This window comes from Cheilinus undulatus, linkage group 3 (assembly GCF_018320785.1).
Source record: "Cheilinus undulatus linkage group 3, ASM1832078v1, whole genome shotgun sequence".
In the NCBI taxonomy this organism is placed as follows: domain Eukaryota; kingdom Metazoa; phylum Chordata; class Actinopteri; order Labriformes; family Labridae; genus Cheilinus; species Cheilinus undulatus.
Window position 1 is genome coordinate 17,326,873 of NC_054867.1, and position 21,637 is coordinate 17,348,509.

General features: G+C 42.1%; 1 protein-coding gene across 2 annotated transcripts in view; it reads left to right on the forward strand.

Annotated features, from left to right (window-relative positions):
* Window positions 1–21,637, forward strand: part of cdh4 (cadherin 4, type 1, R-cadherin (retinal)) — a 374,266-nt gene that overhangs the window by 319,652 nt on the left and 32,977 nt on the right. For both annotated transcript variants that reach the window (XM_041783129.1, XM_041783130.1), the window contains exon 9: window positions 15,196–15,333. In XM_041783129.1, coding sequence (XP_041639063.1) covers window positions 15,196–15,333 — 138 coding nt within the window. The remainder of the gene's footprint in view (window positions 1–15,195; window positions 15,334–21,637) is intronic.

Sequence of the window (21,637 nt, forward strand, 5' to 3'; positions counted from 1 at the left end):
CTGTCATGCAAACATACAGGCATACCTGAATATATGCTTTCCTTGATTTCCTTTTGGTTTAAAAAGAATTCAGCTGGCGCACTTTCATTCGTATGCCACCAGTATAAGGGCAATCTCATCCTCGTAACTTAGCTGGCTGATTTTACTACTCACATTAAAGCAGCGTTGAGTGTGTCTCATAATGTTTATACTCTGAGATGTCCCTCTGGTCCCTCTCAGCACTAAACCCAGCTGGCCAGCACTCTGGAAATTAAAATAGGATTTTACCAACAGTAGAGGAAGTGTGTTTGGAGAATAATTACGGCTAAAATCTCAAGAACAGAACCCGGTTTTGATAACAGAAGAATACAATACATCAATGCTGGTTCCTCCTCCAAATCTAATACTGTGCTGGCACGGCATGACAGCGTTGTACATTTGTGGGACAATATAAATGAGTCAAGTGTACGCCAGCCAGCTCTCTGTCCCCGTTTCCAGCTTGGCTCGGACTGCGGCAGTAGCAGCTGATGTGAGTGAGGGAAAGCTCATTAATCCGGGCACATCAAGCCAGGTTCCGTCCCACCTGCATCTGATCCTCCCGCTAAAAACTGGGACACACCTGGGAGTTCACCCACCTGCTGTCAAGGTCATCAACACAAACACAGAAATGCTCTCAAACACCGGGGGGACAGGTTGGCGTCACACACTGCCCGTACTGTTATGTTTGCCGTTTTAAAGCAGGAAATAGCAGGATGTGTCATCAGTAACATCCAGGGTGTCAAACTAGATCCCTGCCAACTGAATGCACAAGTTGCTACACAAACATTCACACAACCTATAGTGACACTGTAATGCCTTTGAAACACCTCAGTAGTTCATATAGTATCCATCACCTCACTCTCTCCCATGCTGTGGCCTAATTAGAATATTCATGTGCTAATTAAGGGGTGAAGCAGGTTCTCTCGTGTTGAGGAGACCAGGGCGTACATGGAGGTTAGCCTGCTATCATTTACCTCTGACACGATGAACTCCAATTATTATTCCTCACTCTCCACCCACAAACTCCTCTCCTCTAGTGACCTCCCATGCTTCTGTTTGCTCTCGCCCACTGGTTAACAAGGTGCACTGAGGGGTATACATGTGTGTTTAACACTGTAAAGTTACAGCAGAAGTACACAGACCACTGCAAATGCTCCTTAAATCTGCATGTAAGCCATTATATACTGATTGATCGAGGAATATTTCAGCTCTGTAGGAGTGGCTCTCAGGTATGAGGCCTCTTTAGGCAAAATAGTCACCTAAATTCTTCAAAACATTCAACCGATTCAGTGTACTTAATAAAAAATGTTGAAGTTTGCACCTTAAATGATACAAAAGTGACATGTTTTTAAAAGCACATGATTAGGCTGGCCACTCCTGGGAAGGCTCACCAGTGTTCCAGGTTTTCTCCATTTGTGGATAATGGCTCTCACAGTGGTTGGCTTGTGATTTTGTTTCTCATCTGTTCTTAAATTTCTTTAGAGCTCAGAATGATGCGTTTCCTTTTGTGATCTTTTAGTCTACTTTTATCAGACAGGTTCTACTGAAGGGAGTTTTTGATTCAACAGGTCTGGCAGTAATCAGGCTAGAGAAGTTGAACACAGCTTTCAAAAAAATATGGACAACCATAGTTAATTCATGATTTAACCATGGAGCGGTTACTTTCTTAGATGGTGCCAGGAAGATTTGGATGTTTTTTCACTTAAAAGTTGAAATCTTTTAAAAACTGCAAAAAAAAGCACATCATTACTGCATGTATTTTGTTTTACCCAATTTTTCCCAACTCAGCATGGAAATTTGGAAGTTTCTAACGGAATTTTCTACTTATCTTGGCAAAACAAGCTCTTTTAACCGGGAAAAAAGATAAGTTAAAATCTTGAGAAAAAGATCAAAATGTACTTGTTATCACAGGTTAACCTAGACAAATGTGTGGATATCTATATCTATATATATCTATATTGCCATTTTTCCTGTCAATATTCTAACAATATAAATATCAGTAGTAACATCACACCAGCTCAGACTGATGACTGGTGATCGGTTACACCATATGCACTTTGTACATTTTCCTCCATACGTATGCGATGGCGCTGCTCAGCGGTGCAGGGGTTAGCGCTGTTGCCTCACAGCAAGAAGGTTCCCTGGTTCACTTCCCGGTCAGGGCCTTTCTGTGCGGAGTTTGCATGTTCTGCATGCGTGGGTTCTCTCAAGGTCCTCTGGCTTCCTCCCACCACCAAAACATGCTTGTTAGGTTAACTGATCACTCCAAATTGGCCGTAGGTGTGATTGTGAGCGTGCCTGGTTGTTTGTCTCTATATGTCAGTCCTGCGATTGGCTGGTGACCAGTCCAGGGTGTACCCTGCCTCTCACCCAGTGACAGCTGTGATAGGCTCAAGCCCCCCACTGTGACCCCCAACTGGATAAGTGGAATAGAAGATGGATGGATGGACGTATGTATGTGATGCTCCTGGTGTGCTGGTTTAACAAGTGACCATGTTAACTCATGACTTTGAGCCAGCTGCCTTGATAGATTGTTATAGCAGCTCATTAAAAGGCAGAGTTTTCTTTGTTTAGTTTTCACTAAATATTTAAAATTCAATCTTAAGATTAAAATGTTCTTTAGTTTTGTCATGTTAGTCATTTCCTCTCTATAGTTTTATTTGAGTTAAAGATGTTGGGAATCAGTCATGGGAGAAAGCACCCTGGTCTGGCAAGCATTGCAGTTTTGGAGGGAAATTTCAGATAATGGACCATAAATGAGAGACTTATCATCCCAGGATCCTTTGCAGCACCTACAAAGAAGACACAGTCCCCTATCTGAAAGGAGAATGACCTGAGGAAGCTCTACAGGGGGTCCACAGGTAATAAAAGCCCCTCTGACCCCGCTTCACAGGCCTTTCATTCACCATTTAAGCAGCAAACCAGCTGCCTTCCACTGTGTGCTTCATGCTCCCAGTTTCACCTTCAAGTTTGGCACAGTCAGCCACAAGCAGTTGAGCACAAAGAGTTTCTTTCCTTCCTCCCACATCATCCGGGCTGGAGTGCTGCAGAAAGCCTCATATTTTGATCAGTACTTTTAGTTTGGATGTTTAATCTCTTTGAACTCATTTAATTAGCCATAGTAAAAGTAAATTAAAAACAGTAAATGTAAAGTTTATTTACCTCAATTGATTTAAAATACACTGATGAAAATACTGAAATATCATGGATTTTGAACATTCAACAAATTACGCTGAGACTTTCATTTTAGTGTCCTTGACGAAAACTAAACTTAGCCAACTAACATTTTTTGTCATAGTTTCACTCAACAAAATGAACAATGTGTCAGAGTATGCTCACCAAGTATGGATTGAATCAAAAACTAAAGTGCTGCAAGAAAAGTCCTGGCTTCACTTCGCTGAAAGTCACCAATTTACATCATCACTGGCTGAACTGATCAGTGATCCTGTTTTCATTATTTTTACAGATTTAAAAATGTTCTTTCCCAGCAGAATCTTTCTGTCACCAGCTGGTTTGACAGACATGTTTGTCTCTGTGGTACATTTTACACATGTGGAGAATTGTGAGTTTTGTTAATCAGTTTGTCTATAAAACTTTGAGCTGTTGTTGGCTGTCACACCTTCTCCACCTCCACGCTGCCGCTCCAACATGTGTTACTGCATCTTGCATCTGTGTTAATTTTTGAGGGCTTGAACAGTCAATGTGTCAAACCTACACAGGGGGATGCATGGAAGCCATCAAATCTCTGCATGTGTCTACAACATGTTTATCTCCAGCCTTACATCACACAAATGCAGTGTGAAAAACTGGTGGAGTTCATGCCTATATAAGAGCTGCAAGTAAATATCAGGCCTATTTCACAAAATAATGATTCCTGGAGCCTCTCTAAATTCAGTGGTGAGTCTGGTGTGGATTAAAAAGTCACAAGGGGCTCCTTTAACCAGTGTTCAGCCCTTATGTTATTTAAAAAGTTCATAAATCTCTTCTTTATTTCCAAAGTTCACTTTTTTAAACATATGGATATGAAGCACAATAAAAACCAGAACAACAAAAATCCCAGCTACACATTGACTGTGAATGTTCTCAAACAGGGTCCCCATGGGGAGTTATCCTACTGTCATTGCAAAATGTGCACATTTCGAGCCATTGCTGTGGATTTGTGTCTCTCAGCACTCAGGGGCCTCCGATTTGCCCAAGGCAGCTACCCGCCTTGCCTGTTGGCATGCAGAACCTCTCTCTAAGTTAAAGCGTTGATATTCTGTTGTCTTAAAATCAGTATGAACTTGTTTTTGTTTCTTTTTGCAGCATGGAAAGTGTTGTATTTCTTGTTGTCTTGACCAGCTGTCATTTTCTGCTGATAGAATATAAAATTAAATTTTTTTTGTTTGGATGATGGAAAGTTTGGCAAAATACTGAATCCAATACAACAGGGAGGTTCATTTTGTTCTTTCTCAGACCCATAAATAGTTGAAGAAAAAATTATTTATAGTGGCATTATTTTTCCTGAGCCGTGCTTGGTTTTATTTGTCACATTAAAAGGTTTAAATTTGAAATGTTACTAAAACAGATATTAGAGGGTCTCCTTTGGAAGGGATATATCTCTGCCAAGGCACAGCTCTGCTGCAGCAGGTAGCAGGCAGTGAGAGATGTCAGGATGCCACAGCTGGCACACATGTTCCCCCTCCGTGGCTCTGGTTCCACTGGCAGACAGTTCCTGTTGTCTTTCATTACCCCAGGCTGTCTCAATCCCCCGTGAGTCCTGGATTGGAACCGTCTGGTGTTGCATGGTGAAGCGTGGCCCGATGCCAGGCTGTCCACCAGGCTGATGCCAGCTCCACGTAGCTCTGTCTCGCCACTTATTAGGACATCGCCTGGTCTGCCTTAAGGACATGAGTGCCCACAGACTGGCTCCATTAGGATCTGCAGAGCCTGACTGGGGATACAGGCTGAAAGCAGGCATCAGCAGTGGTCTCCAGTTTTATTTGGTCAGAACTGCTAAATTAAGTTAGCTTGACAATAGCAGCGAAGCTCTAAGAGCCAAACAACAAAGCCAAAGTAAAGAAAACTGCTGTAACGTTCATGTTCAATTCAAAATATCTGCCTAAGTAGCTGCTCCTAGATAGTGCTGAATTTGACCCTTTTTTAACTCCAGAAAAGCTTGAATTGTTGTTCATGTTCCCCTCCAAGCATGTTTATTCTGCTCTCTTTTGTAGATAATCCTTTTATAGATTGGTCAAGGTCAGACATTCATTTAACAGCTCTGTGAAAAATGTTTACCACTACAGCAACTTACTTGAAGATATGTGTAAGCTCATTCTTTTGTCCACTCTATGTTTTCCTGCTTTTACCCCTATGAAGGGGTTTTTACAGGGCTTAATCCCATTGGCTCAGTGTAGTTCAGCTTCTTGGTGTCCAAATGTTAGACCTCAGAGAAAGCATGGTGGATCATGATTGGATAAATACCATATGACTTAAGGTCAGAGATTTGTAACTGCATGATGTAAAGCCTAAGACAATAGAGAATGATGCAGATTCCACAGATGACAGGCAGAACGACGCAGTTTTACACCTCATTATCAGTAACCTTCATATCAGTAATTTAGCCAGCGTTAGTCTAATGACATTAGAGATACCATTAATATCAAATGACTCCAAGAAGCTTTGCTGTCATTGTGCTGGACTATTGCTCAGCGGTCCAAAATCCTGTTTTCAGATTAAATGAAATTTTGAATTTCAGTGCCAAGTTCAGGAATCGATCCCGAAACCAGTGTGCAAGACTCAAGCCTCTGTATATGGATACTTTCTCTCAAAAACCAGCACCCACAAAATATTACTTTTTAACAAAAACTTATCAAAAGAAGCAACAACAATGCACATTTTGTTTTTTATGGCTTTAGAAAATGTCATAATTCAAAATGTACACCCCATCTTCTTAAAATTGCATGAGCTTTATTTATTTATTTATTTATTTGATGTTATTCAAGTCATGGGCCAGTCAAGCTTTACTGTTCAATAATTACTAGAGCCCTGCGGGGAATGCTTTTCTTAACCACTCCCGCTGGATTTCTGACCATTACCGCCCACTCCAGCAGTGAGCGCTGTCCACTCCCAGCAGATGTGTGAATCCTGCCTGCATCGTGCACAGCCTGATTTAACTCCTGTTTATGGCTTAGTAATAGCAACGTCAAAGCAATATTTTCCAACCTTATTTATAAATCATTTATCAACATTTATTGTACAGTCATACAGAGGTGGAATTTTTTCCTGGTCTCTTGAAAGTTAAAAACGGCAGTGCACTTCCATCAGCACTCAAGACCATGCTGTTACACCCCCCCCCACCCCCCACCCCCCCATTAGTACTTAATGCAGTAAGACCAATTTGCATGGAAAGTAGTGCTTTTTCCCAAAAACAACTGCATAATGGCTCAGCATGTCTGCACACCGGTGCATATTTGTAGTGATTGACCTACAACACAATAAGGGCAGCATTAAAGCTGTGCCTTATTTGCAAAGTTTAAGAGCATGCACTTTACTGTGCAGCTTTAACATCATCACACCATTTGGCTGCACAGAGACAGACACATGTTCATATTCATGTTTACGCAGCACTGCCAACTACAACTAACAAATAAACCATGATTTCTAACACCAACATGTGAGCGATCTCCTGTATTATCCTCTTTGATTAGAGCACGGAGAAGTGTTTAAGAGCACAGTAGTGAAGTGAGCATACAGTATGTGTTATACAGGGGAAGTGACGTAATTGAGGATGGGGACAGTGAGGGGCGGCAACCTGAAGTGAAAAGTGCGAAGATTTTGGATTTTATTGAAAATCTGTACAAGTTTCTGATTTTGTTATGGCACAATTTTCTAACAAATACACCCAAGGAGTCCTGTGAGAGGTAACAAGGACAACTGGAGCAACATTGTACAGACAGACACACCGCCAATTATAGCAGCAAGATTTTGGACTCCTCTCAGCCATGCCAGGCCCTGATAACAAGTTGGGATACTAAAAGAGAAAGAAGAACAGGAGGTGCAATGACTTGTTAACTAACTTTTCAGTCAGCTTCAAAGTTGATCTGAAACTGACCTTAGAGACAGTTGGCTGCCAGGAGGCTAGTGCTAACATTGCTGATCCATGCGTTAATATTATTAACTCAGATCTAAGGAGGGCGCTTTAATTTGGCATATGGGACCAAGCAATTTCTGTGGGTGGGTCTGGATATATTAGGAATGTTTGAATGAACAAGCCACAAAATCAAAAAGAATACAACAAACATACAAGTATAAGAAAAATAAGCATTAGTAAGAGTATGTTTTTCATTCCAAGAGATGTTTGTCATAAAAGCGTGGTCGACTTTCAAGCTCTTTTTGAGCTGTCACAGCATGAGCCATGTCTCTTCACTAGTCCATAAATGCATCGCTCTCACTCTACTCACCATGCTGACCTTCTGACCGTCTTGTATTCTTCCCAACTTTCTTTTACATATTTATGCTGGCTGACTTCTGGGTCACAGCCCAGTGTGTGAATTGTGCTGCATGTGTAGAGCCTAGACTACTCTGGGGTTGAGTAGGTGTATACATGCAAGAGTGAATCTACCCCTAACGGCATTATATAGATCTGCTGGTCTAGGAGAAAACTATCTGAGCATGATTTTAGTCAGACCAAGGTCCAGTTAAAGGTCAGATGGCCTAACACGATTGATCTACTTTCTCTACATTTTGTAAATGTCCGGCATGCTTTCATCTTTTTATGATGTTAGATGGATCAAATTTTGACTAAATCAATTTCAGCAGTTTTATAGTTTATCATTTATCTTCATCTCCTTAACATTTTATTCCAGTGCCCTTTTATCCAGCTTTCATAGTCTGATCCATGAGTCACATTATCATTCATATTTAAAGCATGGCACACATGACAAGATAATTGTGCCAGTTTTCAGTCTGATCCTCCTCTTTTGACCAAAGTCAGAGGAGGCCTGATCATCAGATGGTTCTAATAATTATCCTGACAGATTTTCCTGTAGTTTTCATGTGTGTGAAGAGTCATCGTTTCTTCTCCAATCTGCTGGGAAGATGATCAGAGACACTCTAACTGAGAGGGGTCTGGCTGCAGACCCCAGCTCTCAGACACCCCTTCTTGCAGACCACTACTGTGAGACACCACCTCTGTAAGGACAGAAGTGAAATAATTTACCAGTACAAATTCCCCCCCCCTTTTTAAAAGTTTATTTTTTTTAATCTATTAAAATTTAGTCTAACATTCCTGATATTACACACTAGGAAGTGTTTCATAAAGAAAACAGAATAAAAAGTCAGAGGTCTAATCTTGAATCAAATTATGTACAGACTTGTTCTGGAAGTAGTTACAAAAACAATGGCTTGCTTTCACTATATTAAAGTGTATACTGCTACTCTAGCTACGTAGTTAACTCTACTGCATGAGTCAGTGTATCAATGTTAGCTTTAGCTTTAGCAGCGTGAGTTCAGCAAATGTAGCTAATGCTAACATAGTTATGCTATCTATTTAGGTATTGAAGCTACATAGCTCATGTAGCTAAATTAGCTTAAGGAAACACATCATAAGCTAATATAACTTCTTTAGCTCAAGATTAGCTATGTAGCTATTTAAAATGAATAAAAAATATGGGTTTATGAGATTTGCAAAGTTGTGGTTCCATTTTTCTTGTTGGAGCTAGCCATCTATCCATCCATCCTTTTTTGTTATGGGGGGGGGGGGGGCTGGAGCCTATCCCAGCTGTCATTGGGCGAGAGGCGGGGTACACTCTAGACTGGTCGCCAGTCAATCGAAGGGCTAACATATAGAGATAAACAACCAGACACGCTCACGCTCATACCTATGGAAAATTTAGAGTGATCGGTTAACCTAACGAGCATGTTTTTGTGGTGGGAGGAAACCAGAGTACCCGGAAAGAACCCATGCGTGCACGGGAAGAACATGCAAACTCCGCACAGAAAAGCCCTGACCGGGAAGTGAACCAGGAACCTTCTTGCTGTAAGGCACCAATGCTAACTCCTGTGTCGCCGTGCAGCCCATGTTGGAGCTATGGTGTTATAAAATGTCAAAATTCTTCAACCATCCATGTAGCAATCACGAGCAGGTTTTTGGAAACACATGATCACCTTCGTTTTGCTCTGTAACTTGGAGTGCTGCCGTGCAGGGCTAAACAGGAAGCCTTTGTCTGCTGTCTGGCATTATTGTTTTTATCTGCTTGTGACATGCTGGAGAAAGAAAGTCTGACAACAGCATGATCACCGTGCCTCAGTCTGCTTAATCATGTTTTGTCTGCTGTATTGTGATTGTCACTTGAAAGATTAACCAAACTTTATGCCCAGTCATGTGGAGTGCTTTATTCCAGCAGCTTTATCCATATGTGACTCACAGCCTCTATTTATCCAGTATGTGACTGCGAGCTGTTTGCGTAAATGTGGAGGCGTATCTAATCAAGTGGATTCTGAGTGCATATCTCAGATTTACCTACGTTTCTGAGGGAAGCGTTCAGAGAGCTGAGCTCGCTGGCTTGTATTCTCTTCAAAACTGTTGAGCTGTTTTGTCCTCAGCCCAACCAGAGAGATCCCCGTGAGGGAAGAGGAGTGGAGCAGTGATGAAGATGGAGACAAAACAGACTAGTTAGCATATTTTTAGCCCTAACTAGGGAAAGATGTGAAAAGAGAAAAAAACTTATTCCTCTGTGAGATTGCCAAACTGGAGCTACCTCATTTTTAACTAGACATCCCTGTATTTCATGAGCAAGGCTGAAATGAATCTAACTTTAATGTAATAAATGCGATTAAATTGAGGAATTTGAATATCATCTGAAGTGAACTGAACCTGAAGTGGGGTTCACTGACTCAGAGGTGCGCTGAGGTCAAGAAAGAGTGTGGTCAAAGGAAGAACAGGAGCAGGTCTCCACCGTTAAAGCCAGCACTAGCCTCCATTTGAGACAGATTGCAAGTGACAAGCTAATAACTGTGGCCAGTAGGAGCCTGGCAAGCCGGAACTCAATCCACAAATGACACAAAGAAAGAGCAAGTCGCTCATTCTTGTAGCCCTTTTCCTTTCTCCTTCTTTTGATTGCTCCTTTTCAGCACACCAAGAGAAAATGCTCACTCAGCTCAGACACCATTAGCTCACCAATAAACATGTTTTACAAAAAAATAGCCACTCCTTTATATTTTCTTGTCTGAAACCCCATCTCTTGTTCATGCCGTTGTTTCCTCCACCTAACAAAGTCTCACTGGAGTACAAGTCCATTTGCTTAGACACCAAAGCAGCCAGGTTTCTCCACACGTTCCGTGTGCTGCTTGGCTTGACTTATCGTGTAGCTTACCCTGATCGCTTGGAGCCATTTTTTTCCCTTTCTTCAGCATGCTGGATGGTAAACGACCTCATTTGGTGTGTGTGAAGAAAGGAGATTGGGTTTTATTGTTGGCGAAGCCCTGCGTACAGGTGTTTCTGTGGCCTCGGATGGCTTTCAGCTTCTGCAGATTTAGTCTGTGAGGCACGCGCCCTGCTAGGGAAAGGGGGCTAGTTTTTATGGTTGAATTCCTGACAGTGCTGGACTCTAATCTAACAGAGAGATTTTCTGTTCAGAGCTTCTATAGGGCTCTTTAGAGAGCCCTTTACTAGCTTGTATGGGCAGCCACTTTTGGACAGCATCACTGTGAGAGTGTTTTGTGTGCATGTGCACATGTATACCTGGTGTAAGAGGCTGAGTGTTCCACCTGTTCCCACTCACTGAAGCATTAGCGGAAGTGCATGTGTGCACTAGAAGGGTCGTAAACCCACAACTACTCTCAGATGAGTGATATAACCCTGCAGGATGAGATGGGACGCAGCAGCCACACCTCCCACTGTGTGATAGCTCCACCTGCTGGATCGGCTCCACTCACCTGACCGGAGAAAAAAGCGTCCATCAAAGCTGCAGATGATTAGCTTCTGCAGCCATCTGGTGCTATTTCTAGATTAATATATGTGACTGAATCTAAATGAACGTGCTGGGTGAGACACATTCATATGAGGCTCTATTTACTGGGCACTCTATGAGGGGAGATGGTATTGATATTTCATTATGACTCTAATAAAGGGCAGCCAGTATTGAGTTTTCATTAATAGGATGGTTTGGTGCAGATTAACATGTCTGTGCACTTGGTAATGACTTGGAGAGATGCTAAATGACTCCAGCTGTGTGTTTCAACTGGCCTTAGTGGTTTGACTGATCAAACAATCAGCTGCATCCCTCACGAATGAAAGAGAAAGAGTGGGAGGGTGAGGAGATCTCCAGATACAAAGACGCAGGCAGAGAGACAGACAGAGAGATAGACAGATAGGGAGCAGACAGGCAGAGAACACTGAGCAACCAAGATGTGATGAGAAAGATAGCAAGAGATCAAAAGAAGCGCAGAATGGGAGTTAACAAAGAGAACAAGAAAAAAAGTGAGGAGAGAAAAAAAGTCAGAGAAGTGAAAAAAGCAAAGAGTCAGGCACATGAAAAGGAAGCAATAACTCCTACATCTTCACCTACGAGACCTCAGCCTGCATGTTCCCGATCCTGTCACAGTGGCAGTCTTTGACACCTGTGCCACTGGCCGTGAAGTCATCAGAAAGCATGACCCTGAGGTGAATACAGCAGAAAGCGCAACCCTTGGATGAATACAGCAAAACTAGCCTAGCTACAAACAGGCATTAGACCATCAAAGGATGCATTGTAAATGCTAGACAAAGCAGCCGGCCCTGTGTGCAGAACGCTGGCCTGTCCTTGACGTTCATTCTGTCTCACTCTCTCTCTTTGCTGTAACATAATGGAGGTTTGAGCCAAACGGATTAATAGAGAAAGAGACCACAAAGCAGATAGGCTTATGCTGATAGGATGAAAACACAAACACACAGAGGCATGCACACACGGTGCAGCCTCTCCAGTGGTGAGCTAGGGGACGGGGTGAACTTTCAGCACCATGGACAGAGTCACAGTGGTGGACTGCTGCGCTGCCTCTTCTCCAATAGCTCTTTACTTTTGTTTAAACCAAGCAGTAACCTCCATGGTGGAAAGTGAAGCCACTGGCTCTGTCTTATTTTATAACCTTGTGAATCCTTGTGTCCTCTCCTTGATTGACCCAGAAAATGTTCGTTGGCAGACTCGTAGGGCGTCCCCTGGAGTGCTAAAAGATTGAAAGATTGAAGATTGAAAAGAACTGCAAGTGTGCCCTCTTGGATGCCTTTTTATGTAATGAATGTCTTGTTTTTTGTGGGATGTAATAAAGCGCCATTTAGAGTGCCCCATGCATGGCAAATTTGAAAAACGTGCCATCTTTGGGGCTCTCCAGGTGACCCAAATTTTAAGTGCCTTAAAGATTACCTTCAGAAGTGGAAAGGACGTGACAAATGCCCTTGTTGGTTCCCTGTAAGTGAATAACAGTGGACAAAGGGACTTCGTTTGTGTCCTTTAAGTGGAGAAGATTTAACAAAGTTCTCTCTTTAGTTCCTTCTAAGTGGACAAGATTTGACAAAGTTCCCTCTTAAGTGCCTTTTTAGTGGGTAAGATTTGACAATGTGCCCTCTTTATTGGCTTCTAAGTGGATAAGATTGAGAAAGTGCCCTCTTTGGTGCCTTCTTAGTGGATACGATTTGAGAAAGTGCCCTCTTAAGTGCCTTCTACGTGGATAAGATTTGACAAACTGCTCTCGTTGCTGTCCTCCAAGTGGAGAAGATTTACCAAAGCACCTTATTTGTTGCCCTTCTTGTCTGCTCTCAGGTTGTCAAATTAGGTTTGCATAAATTGAATAGACTTAATGTAAAACTCTTACCTGATGTTCATAAAAAGTCTTTTGGGAGTGACAAATGTGTTATCTTTGAAAGCAATGCATCACATCTTTTCCCCCGTGTTGGTCCTGGGAGGGGGATCCACTGAGCTACATTGTGCTGACTTGCAGTTATATCAGTTTTACCCCCCCCCCCCCCATTCTTATTTAAATCACAATGGAAAGGTTATTAAAAAGTTTTGTTTTTCCTTTCCATTTTCCTATTTTTGTGTAAATTGCACTGCAGTTTTTGTTCTGCAGCATGCTTTTGACTGAATCTTTCTCACTGTAACTGGACTGAATAAGGCCGGTTCACCTCCCTGTTTTATCCGCAGCACTGTGGTGCAGCTTAAAGTGGCGGTGCCTCCATTAAAATGAGTGATGATCCAGGTCTGTTCCCGCAGCGGAAAGCCAAGACTTTTAGGCAATAATGGATGGGCCTTTTACCTACATGATATCCCTCCCTGCAACATTGTGTATGTCCATTCACGTGTGTGGGTCTGTGTGTGTGTCTGTGTGCTGTTTACCATTTGTTATTGAGCAAATGAGGTGTACTGATTGATTCCAGTAGTTGTTTTGTTTTAGTGAGCTGTGAAAGAAGGGTAGATGTGTATGTTTGGCTGTGAGTTTTGAATGATTTTTATTCATGCATTCATTTATTTGTCATTTTTATGACTCACTATGTCATTGTTACATGGCACAAAGAGATGGGCATTGATTGATCACTGTTTTCAGGTTTGGCGGTCAACATTTTACGATGTCATTCACAAAAAAAAAAAAAGGAACAAACCAGTGAAGTATTAGTTGAGACTCTCTCCTCTTTAAATGTTATAAAACAGCTACTGATTACTTTGGACTGGATCATACTACACAAATTTAACCAGTTTTTGACCCAGTTGTTACATCACTGCTAGTTTTCAAACATCAGGCCCAAATCTTTAGCTTAAAACCATGTTGACACACGGGTGTCACTCGGCAGCCAAGGTCAAGCATCTCTTTAGCCTTTTCACCTCTAGGGACAGCCAGAGACTTCTGGCAGTTGGTTTTAAGCCATAGTAGCCCTACTACACCCAGACAGATCCACGTGGGAAACTTGGGAAACTTGGGAAACTTACCAAAAGATAATCATATAACTTTTTATTAAGTAATTTATTATAATTTAACTCAGTGGTTCTCAACTGGTCAGACATCAGGACCCATCACCACCTCCTTAAGACAATTTGTGACCCAAGTTTTGAAAAAAATCAAACCACTCTAATTTATTTAATGGAAAAAAAGCTGTAGTTTGGACCCTAAAAAGAACAAAACATAACTGAACATGGAGAAAAAAACAAAACATGTTTAAAATGCAAATCATTACAGAAGGACTTGCATGCATACATCTCTTTCACTCCATTTTCCCCAGACATTTGGTTAAAATTTGTTCATTTCTGCCATTTCTTTTGGCACACATTCATGATCCATTGAAAAGACCTCTGAGAATCCACTTTTGGGTCTTGACCCGCCAGTTGAGAACCAATGAGTTTATTTAATATGTGCAAATCTAAGTTTGACAATCTCAGAGCAGACCAAGCCTCACCTCCCTGAGATCTTTAGCGCCCCCACCAAGGGGGCCCCTTGGGAACCACTACCCCCGTTTGGGCCTACACACCAAATCCACTCCTTACTCCACCTAAAGGTGTGGACTTTGTTATTTTTTTATTGTTATCCCATACCTCTGGTCATATCAAGGACATCCAGAGCATGACCAGGGTTTTGTCAATCCTCCTTCCTGCTTGATGGTACCCTTAAGCAGGCATTCTCGCCATTACACGCCTTACTTCAGCCCAAACATGCCTAAAAGTTCTGCATAGTACTGTAATAACTATGAAAAAATCTAGCATTGAAGCATTCACCATCTAATAAAAACTACAGACAAAACTAAAATATGACACAGTAATTGTTTAACCATGTTTATCTTGCCTCTGTGATTGTGGGAAGCCAACATTGTGATTAAACTGAACCTCAGTAGTTTGCCCAGCATTACCAATGTTAACTGGTGACTTTCAGTTGATTGTGTTTGTGGATATCAACATTATAACAGCTGTTTAAAGCAGAGAGAGTCTTTCCAATGTCTCTTTGTTTAGTTTCATTGTATACTCACCAGATATGTATTTAGTAAACACTGAACTAATGCAAACACATACACAGACGCACTCAGCTGAAAGTCACCAGTTTACAGGGTTGCTCGTTGTTGGTTATCGTTGTCTCCCCTGTGTTCACTCCCATAACCCCCTCTGTCTCTACATCGCCTTTTTGAGGACATGCTATTTGATATACCATTCCCTGAGTGTTTCCTCTCTTCTCCTCCCACAGAAAGTGTCTCAGTACACCATCATTGTCCAGGCCACAGACATGGAGGGCAACTTGAACTTTGGTTTGTCCAACACGGCCACAGCGCTTATCAGCATCACTGACATCAACGACAATCCCCCAGAGCTGACGGTCAGAACGGTGAGTACACAGCTGTCCTATAGATAAGAAATGTCCAGGTGAAGGATGATACAGACTTTTCAGCAGCCAAAGTGGTAGAGTGAGCACCAGGCACCCTCTCTCACCTTCATATGCAGCCACATAGAAGGAAAGTCGCACGTCAGTGTTGACCCTGTATCTGGCATTTTCCCTGTTTCTTATTGAATGCCACATAAGAGAGCCACCTTGTGCTTCTTAGGTAGATTTTTCACAGGTGGAGACGGCCTCTTATTAAAAAAGAATATAATCTCACCTCTCTGAGAGACAACAATCATTAATATAAGAGCATATATCATCTGGTCCCTGTGAAAAAACAAACATCATGAATATTAGAAAACATATTACCTGGTCCCTGCGACAGATAACAGTCATACAAAAGCTGCTAAAATATTATTTGTCTTCAGAGGACATTGAGATGAAAGGAAAGCATATAAAACAGCTGAGACTGATGGAGGATAAGGAAGAACATAGAAAAAGTTGAGACAAACAGGAACATCTTTTTTTAAATTTTTTGATGCTCGGCGTTAACTTCAGATCATCTAGACTAGAGTTTCCCAAACATTTTTCCTTGCTTTGTCATGGTTTTAGTCAATATTTGCAAATCTAATTTTGGCAGCCTCAGAGTAGAGGCCCCCTAAGATCTTTGGTGCTCCCCCCTGGTTGGAAACCTATGTTCTAGAACATTGGTTCTCAAATGGTTTGCATGGCACAGGGCAAGTCTAGGTGTGCCTTGGAGATTTGTGCAAACATATTAAATATTATTCTAACAACTTTTGTGGTGATCATCAACTGTTGACCCAATCAGGACCCCCAAAGCTTCCCATACAGCCCCCAAAAGATTACTACAGTTTACAATGCCATTTATCAGATGCTTTTATCCAGAGTGACTTGCAACTGGGACTGGTGTACCTGGCGGATTTGAGCTCCAACCTCCCACACCACGGTCAGCAATGTAAACCAATGAGCTATCCAGTCGCAAAAATGTAAATGAGCTGTCTGACTCCGCCCCTGACCACACCCCTCTCAGGAAATGGTTGCGGCACTCCTGATGTTACTCTTTTATCCAAAGTTAAGGACCTGACTGGGATTTGAACTATCTCTTAGACCAATCCAAAATCATAAAATTCATAAAATCTGAGTAGGAGAATATAGCTGCGTTTCCATTACAGTTTTTTACAAAATAAAAGCAATATTTCTTAAATTTCAACTAAGTACAATTGCGCTTTGAATGTGTTTCCATTTAAGGCAGGTTTAGGGAATGAGGCTCACAATTCTTGTAAAATCTCATCTTGCTTGAATCCGCTACAGCCATGTATAAGGGTATAAGTATGATGTTAAGAAAAGTCTCGTCTCCACTTCTGTCCAAACGTACCGCGCCATGTTGTCTCAGAGTGAACTGGTCATGTGACACTGTACGTCACATCCCATGACTTGTAAATGCATAAAAAGTGTTTTGATTACACTTTTGCGATATACTTATATATCGAAACGTCTGAAAAACCTCCTCATGAGGGCATAAACACTTTTTAGCTATATCTGAGAAGTTTTTCAAAATTTAGGTGTTTCTATTACCAGTTTTTTATTGCTCTATTTAGATTTTGCATATTTCTAAGGGTAATGGAAACGCAGCCTATGGCAGGTCATGGTATAAAGAGTATCTGTGGTCCCTCCCAACTAATTAATATTGAAGCAGCTTTAGGAATAACTTCAAATTTGATATATTTCTGGGTGCGCAGATAGTCAAGTGGTATAAGGCACTACCCATGTACATGGGCTGCCTGGATTTGAATCTGATCTGTGGCTCTTTGCCGCATGTCTCTGTCCTTCCTCTATCTAAAAAGTGCATGAAATGCCCAAAAATAAATCTTAAAAAAAACAAATTGATCTCTTTCTACAGAAACACCTGTCAACCATTATTAAAGAATATGATGCATAATAAACACATATTTATCATGCTAGTCCTAATTACTTCTGCAGTTTTCTGTGTTAGCCTTTCACTTCAGGCTGTTTGAGGGTGCTTTTCTGCTACAAAATCTAAAGACCTGTTTACTGAGCACCAGTGTGCACCAATGACAGCACAAATGTTAGCATCAAAACTCAAAGACAGCCCCAGAAACATAGCTAAAAGATCTCAATTGACCCTTTGTGGCTGATCTCAGAATTATTTTTTTATTTTATTTAAAAGATGAAATCTGGCCTACATGCAAATGTAGTTGATGACCCCTGAAAAACAGTCACTGTGATATGAGTTGAAGATCCTTAATGGATTTGAATATGATTTTGACTTGACGGCAGGTGTGCCCAGGCCAAAAAAATTCTAAAACCATTGGTGTAGTTCATGTCTGTATGGCTTAAACATTCGTTGCTGCCATGCAAGTGGCTCATTGTTGCATTAATGAGCAGTTGAACATGTGTACCTAATAAAGTGACCAGTGAGAAGAGATGATCTCTTTCTCTCCTCCATTTTTTTCTTGTTTTCCGTGCCAGCAGGGCCTCTAGTGGCCCGGGTTTGTCTACACACATCTGGCCCTGGCCCCTGATACCTTCACATTGGTCTGACAGGAAGTCACGCTACAATACACTTTACTGTTGTAGTGTTTGTGGTCAAGTAGGGAGGTTTTTCTTTTTAAAGTGAGGCTTGAGGAAAAAGTTATGGTTGAACAGACAGAAACTTAACAAAAAACACTCTTTTATGTTGTTGCTTCTGTATTTTCCCCAACACAAAACTTTCCTGATCAGAGCGGGATAAGATGCCGTAGCCCGTCTTTGCGTCAATGCTCGGATTTTTGAGATCCCAAAGAGAGACAGATGCCGTCTGCAGCTCAGTGGCAGAAGCAGCAGTATGTCAGCGTCACACACTGTGATCCCCGTCTCCTCGGCGGGTCCGTCTGCGGCATGCGTGCCAGTGAAGTTCCAGCCGCGTGCTCTGATAAGAGCTCCCCAGCTGTTGGGGGGGGGCTCACAGAGCAAACCGGCTCAGAAATGCTCTGCGCTCCCTTCTGCGCTTGACTTTTTCACCCTGCTACTCAGGACAATGGACATCCTGCGCTTCAATAGACTCAAAAACATGTATAAAGCCCTTGACATGCATGTATGTGGCATGTTCTAGTAAGCCTTTCTCATCTCTTTGGACCACATAACCTCCTGAGAAAATGCCTAAGCTGTAAAGGAGCATTTCACCATATTTTTCTGCATGACTCACTCATAGTAGATAATAAAATGAATAAAGATATGGCATTGTTGCATACCCCTTACTTTGACAAAAACAAAAACAACCCTCTCCACGTAATGTTTTTCCACTGCGTTGTCAATCTCTACTTTTTGTTTTGCATCCCACGAATTCAACTCAACTCTGAGTGCTTCAGTAATTATTTGTGCATGAAGAATTCATTGCTCTATGGGAGGCATAGAGAAAACATAAGCAGGCTAATTAAGTGGAATTGCTTGTGGGGGCGTAAACCAAGCTGATATATAGACTCTCATTTATAAAAGAAAAAAAACAAATGCATTATTCATATCAACACATGAGCCTGGATCCACCATGTGAGTGCTATGTTCTTCATTAGAAGATAACCAGAAGACAACAGATTGCCACTGTCCACAAGCTATCTCATCAAGCAAACTAATCAAGTGTATCATACACCTCCTTAAGTTTCCCAGGAGGTTTCATTCACTGAAATAGGATTGCAGGCTGGAGAGTTTCTCTGAGGACTTGTAAGGTCAAAAGTCTGGACTTAGCCTCGCCGGTGCACAGATCTAAATGAAGGCTGAGTGCTTTTTGTGATTCACCTGTAGAGCTGCAGCTTTAAACACCTAAAAGAGTCAGAGTGCCATCCACCACTTTCCTCTGCTTCCCACTCTTTGACTTTGATTTGTGCTGCTAGAAAAAGCCTCTTGATAGTCTGTATGGTTTGGGAAAGACAGTGAGAGTCGGTTCCCGTTGTCTGTAGCATCATCTTTACTGCAGTATAACAGCCGGGCTAAGGAGACTGAATTTGGTCTGATATTAGTAGGAGTCTGCTTTTGTTGCATTTATTCATATGTAATGTTGTCATAACCATTCTGTGTTGTTTTCAGAGCCCCATAAGGGGAAAGAAGAGCTCATTTAGTCTTGTTTAGCCAGAGCGCTGTGGTCTAAAATGGAACATTTTCATTTGCTGAGTCAATTTTCAGTAAGAAGGTTGTAGATTTCCCCTGCTGGGCAGTGCACAGAGAGGCAGGTTTATTTTCTAACATAATTTGGGGTCTGTACAGCTCCACAGCACCAATAATGTCTGCTGTTTCACTGCAGATGTTTGAAGGCTAGTCGTGACTATGGACTGTTTAGATGATCAGAATGATCCATGAATCTGTACAGGCCGGGTTTGTTTGGTGTCAGCCTTCAAACATATCTGATGAATAAAAAAGACCCTCTGCACCTGTGTGCTCTGAAATGTTCCTGACCCCAGCTCACCCTGCACTCTGCATTTTGCCTGATTGTGTTTTTTATATATTAGAGAAGACTTTTCTTTTATTTTCACAAATGAAAACTGAACGTGAAAGCAACAAAAGCCCCCCTCTGTCCATTTTTATATAAGCTAAGGTGAGAAAAAAAGAGAGATATAGGCATGTAGCTCACATAAACATGTGGTCTGGTCACAACGAGTATGACTTCATTGAGGTTAATGGCTTGTTTCCCCCTCAAACAGATGTGACATTTTCTTGGTTTTCCTCTCGTTGCTGACTGTGTCTATGGGATGCACACCAACCGATGCCACTGTGACTGCCCTACTTAGCTAGTTATGTTGGAATAAGGACAGAAACACTGACAGGGGATCAGTATACATCCCAAAAAAGCAGTTTTGCTCTCTGCACAACTGTGGTGAGGACAGAGACAGAGAGCTCTTGACATGAGTCACATGGAACAAGATGCTTGTTTGAAACTTGAATGTTGCAGAGAGAAAGCCCCATGTATCTCCCATGCAGTCACAGAGTTGCTGCGATTGGCTGCTTGCAAAGTTACTTGCAAATTATCTCTGATTTATTGCTGGATTCAGGCCTGACAATTTGAACAGAACATGGATCAAATCATGGATCATAGGTCATTTATTTAAAGGAATATTTTAACCCAATAAATTGCAATGATCAAAGTGTTGACACAAGTCCAAAAAGGTAAATACACACAAAAGTAATCAAGGCAACAAACAAAACTCAACGAAGGCCTAGTTACGTAGTCAGGTGTTTTTCCTTCTCCATTTTCAAAAAAAAAATCCTGTCCACACATAACCTTGCAAAGCAGATGGATTGACCAGATTCCAAGTCTGTCATCAAGCAAATACATCTTACAAAGCTCCAGTCTGAAACGACTGTGCCAGGTCTAAAAACAGACTAGACCAGTCAGCATCATTTGAGGAGCAAGGAGGTAGCTACCACTGGGTTTAGTCGTAGTGGAAACCAGTAACAACGGCTGCCACTGGTGTAGAGTTAGCTCAGACCTAGCTATAGTATAGTGACAGTTTTATCAGAACTGGACATGACTTTATTAAATAAAGAGCAAAGAACAGCCCTGAAAGCTTTTCATGACGGAAATTATGTTTTTGCTTCTCCCGACCTGCTTTCCCTCCACTCTTCAGTACCTGTATGGACTGGACAATGGGGCAGGTAACAGAGGCAGTGGACTGTGGAGTGTCAGTGTTTGACGATGTCCAGATCACTGATCTTGATTTTTCTGATGATGCTGTGATTCTTGCAAAGGCTGTAGATGTCCTTGATGGGGCTCTTAACTTGCTGAGTGAGGAGGCTGAAGCGTTGGAAATGCATGTCTCCTGGGCCAAAATAAAGTTTCAGGCATTTGGGGATGCCTTGGATGCTGTCATCAAATCTTTGACTGTGAGTGGTGAGAGCCAGAAATTGTAGAGCAGTTCACCTACATAACACTGACACCAACTGCAGACTTGGACTTTGGGTATCATTGGCAAGACCATGCGTTCTCTAGCCAGCATGTTTAGGAGAGCGAGGATAGGAAGGGTCAGCTGCTTGATACTGTGCTTTCAAGGGCACCTGGCGTGCTCTCCTAGGCACCCAGGTGTCATCGGGTCCTGGGCCTAGGCGCCCAGGACCCGATGTGCATGTCTAGATGCCAGGGGTGACAGCGTGCATCGCGGAAGGGGCAGCTGGGAGGATACCTGGAGAGATAAGGCATGGGCCTGGTGCAGGCCTGGATGATGGCCATCAGGAGCAGTACAGGATATGGCCTATACTCCCAAACCTGACTGGCCTGCTTTGGCATGAGTCTGTGATAGTAACG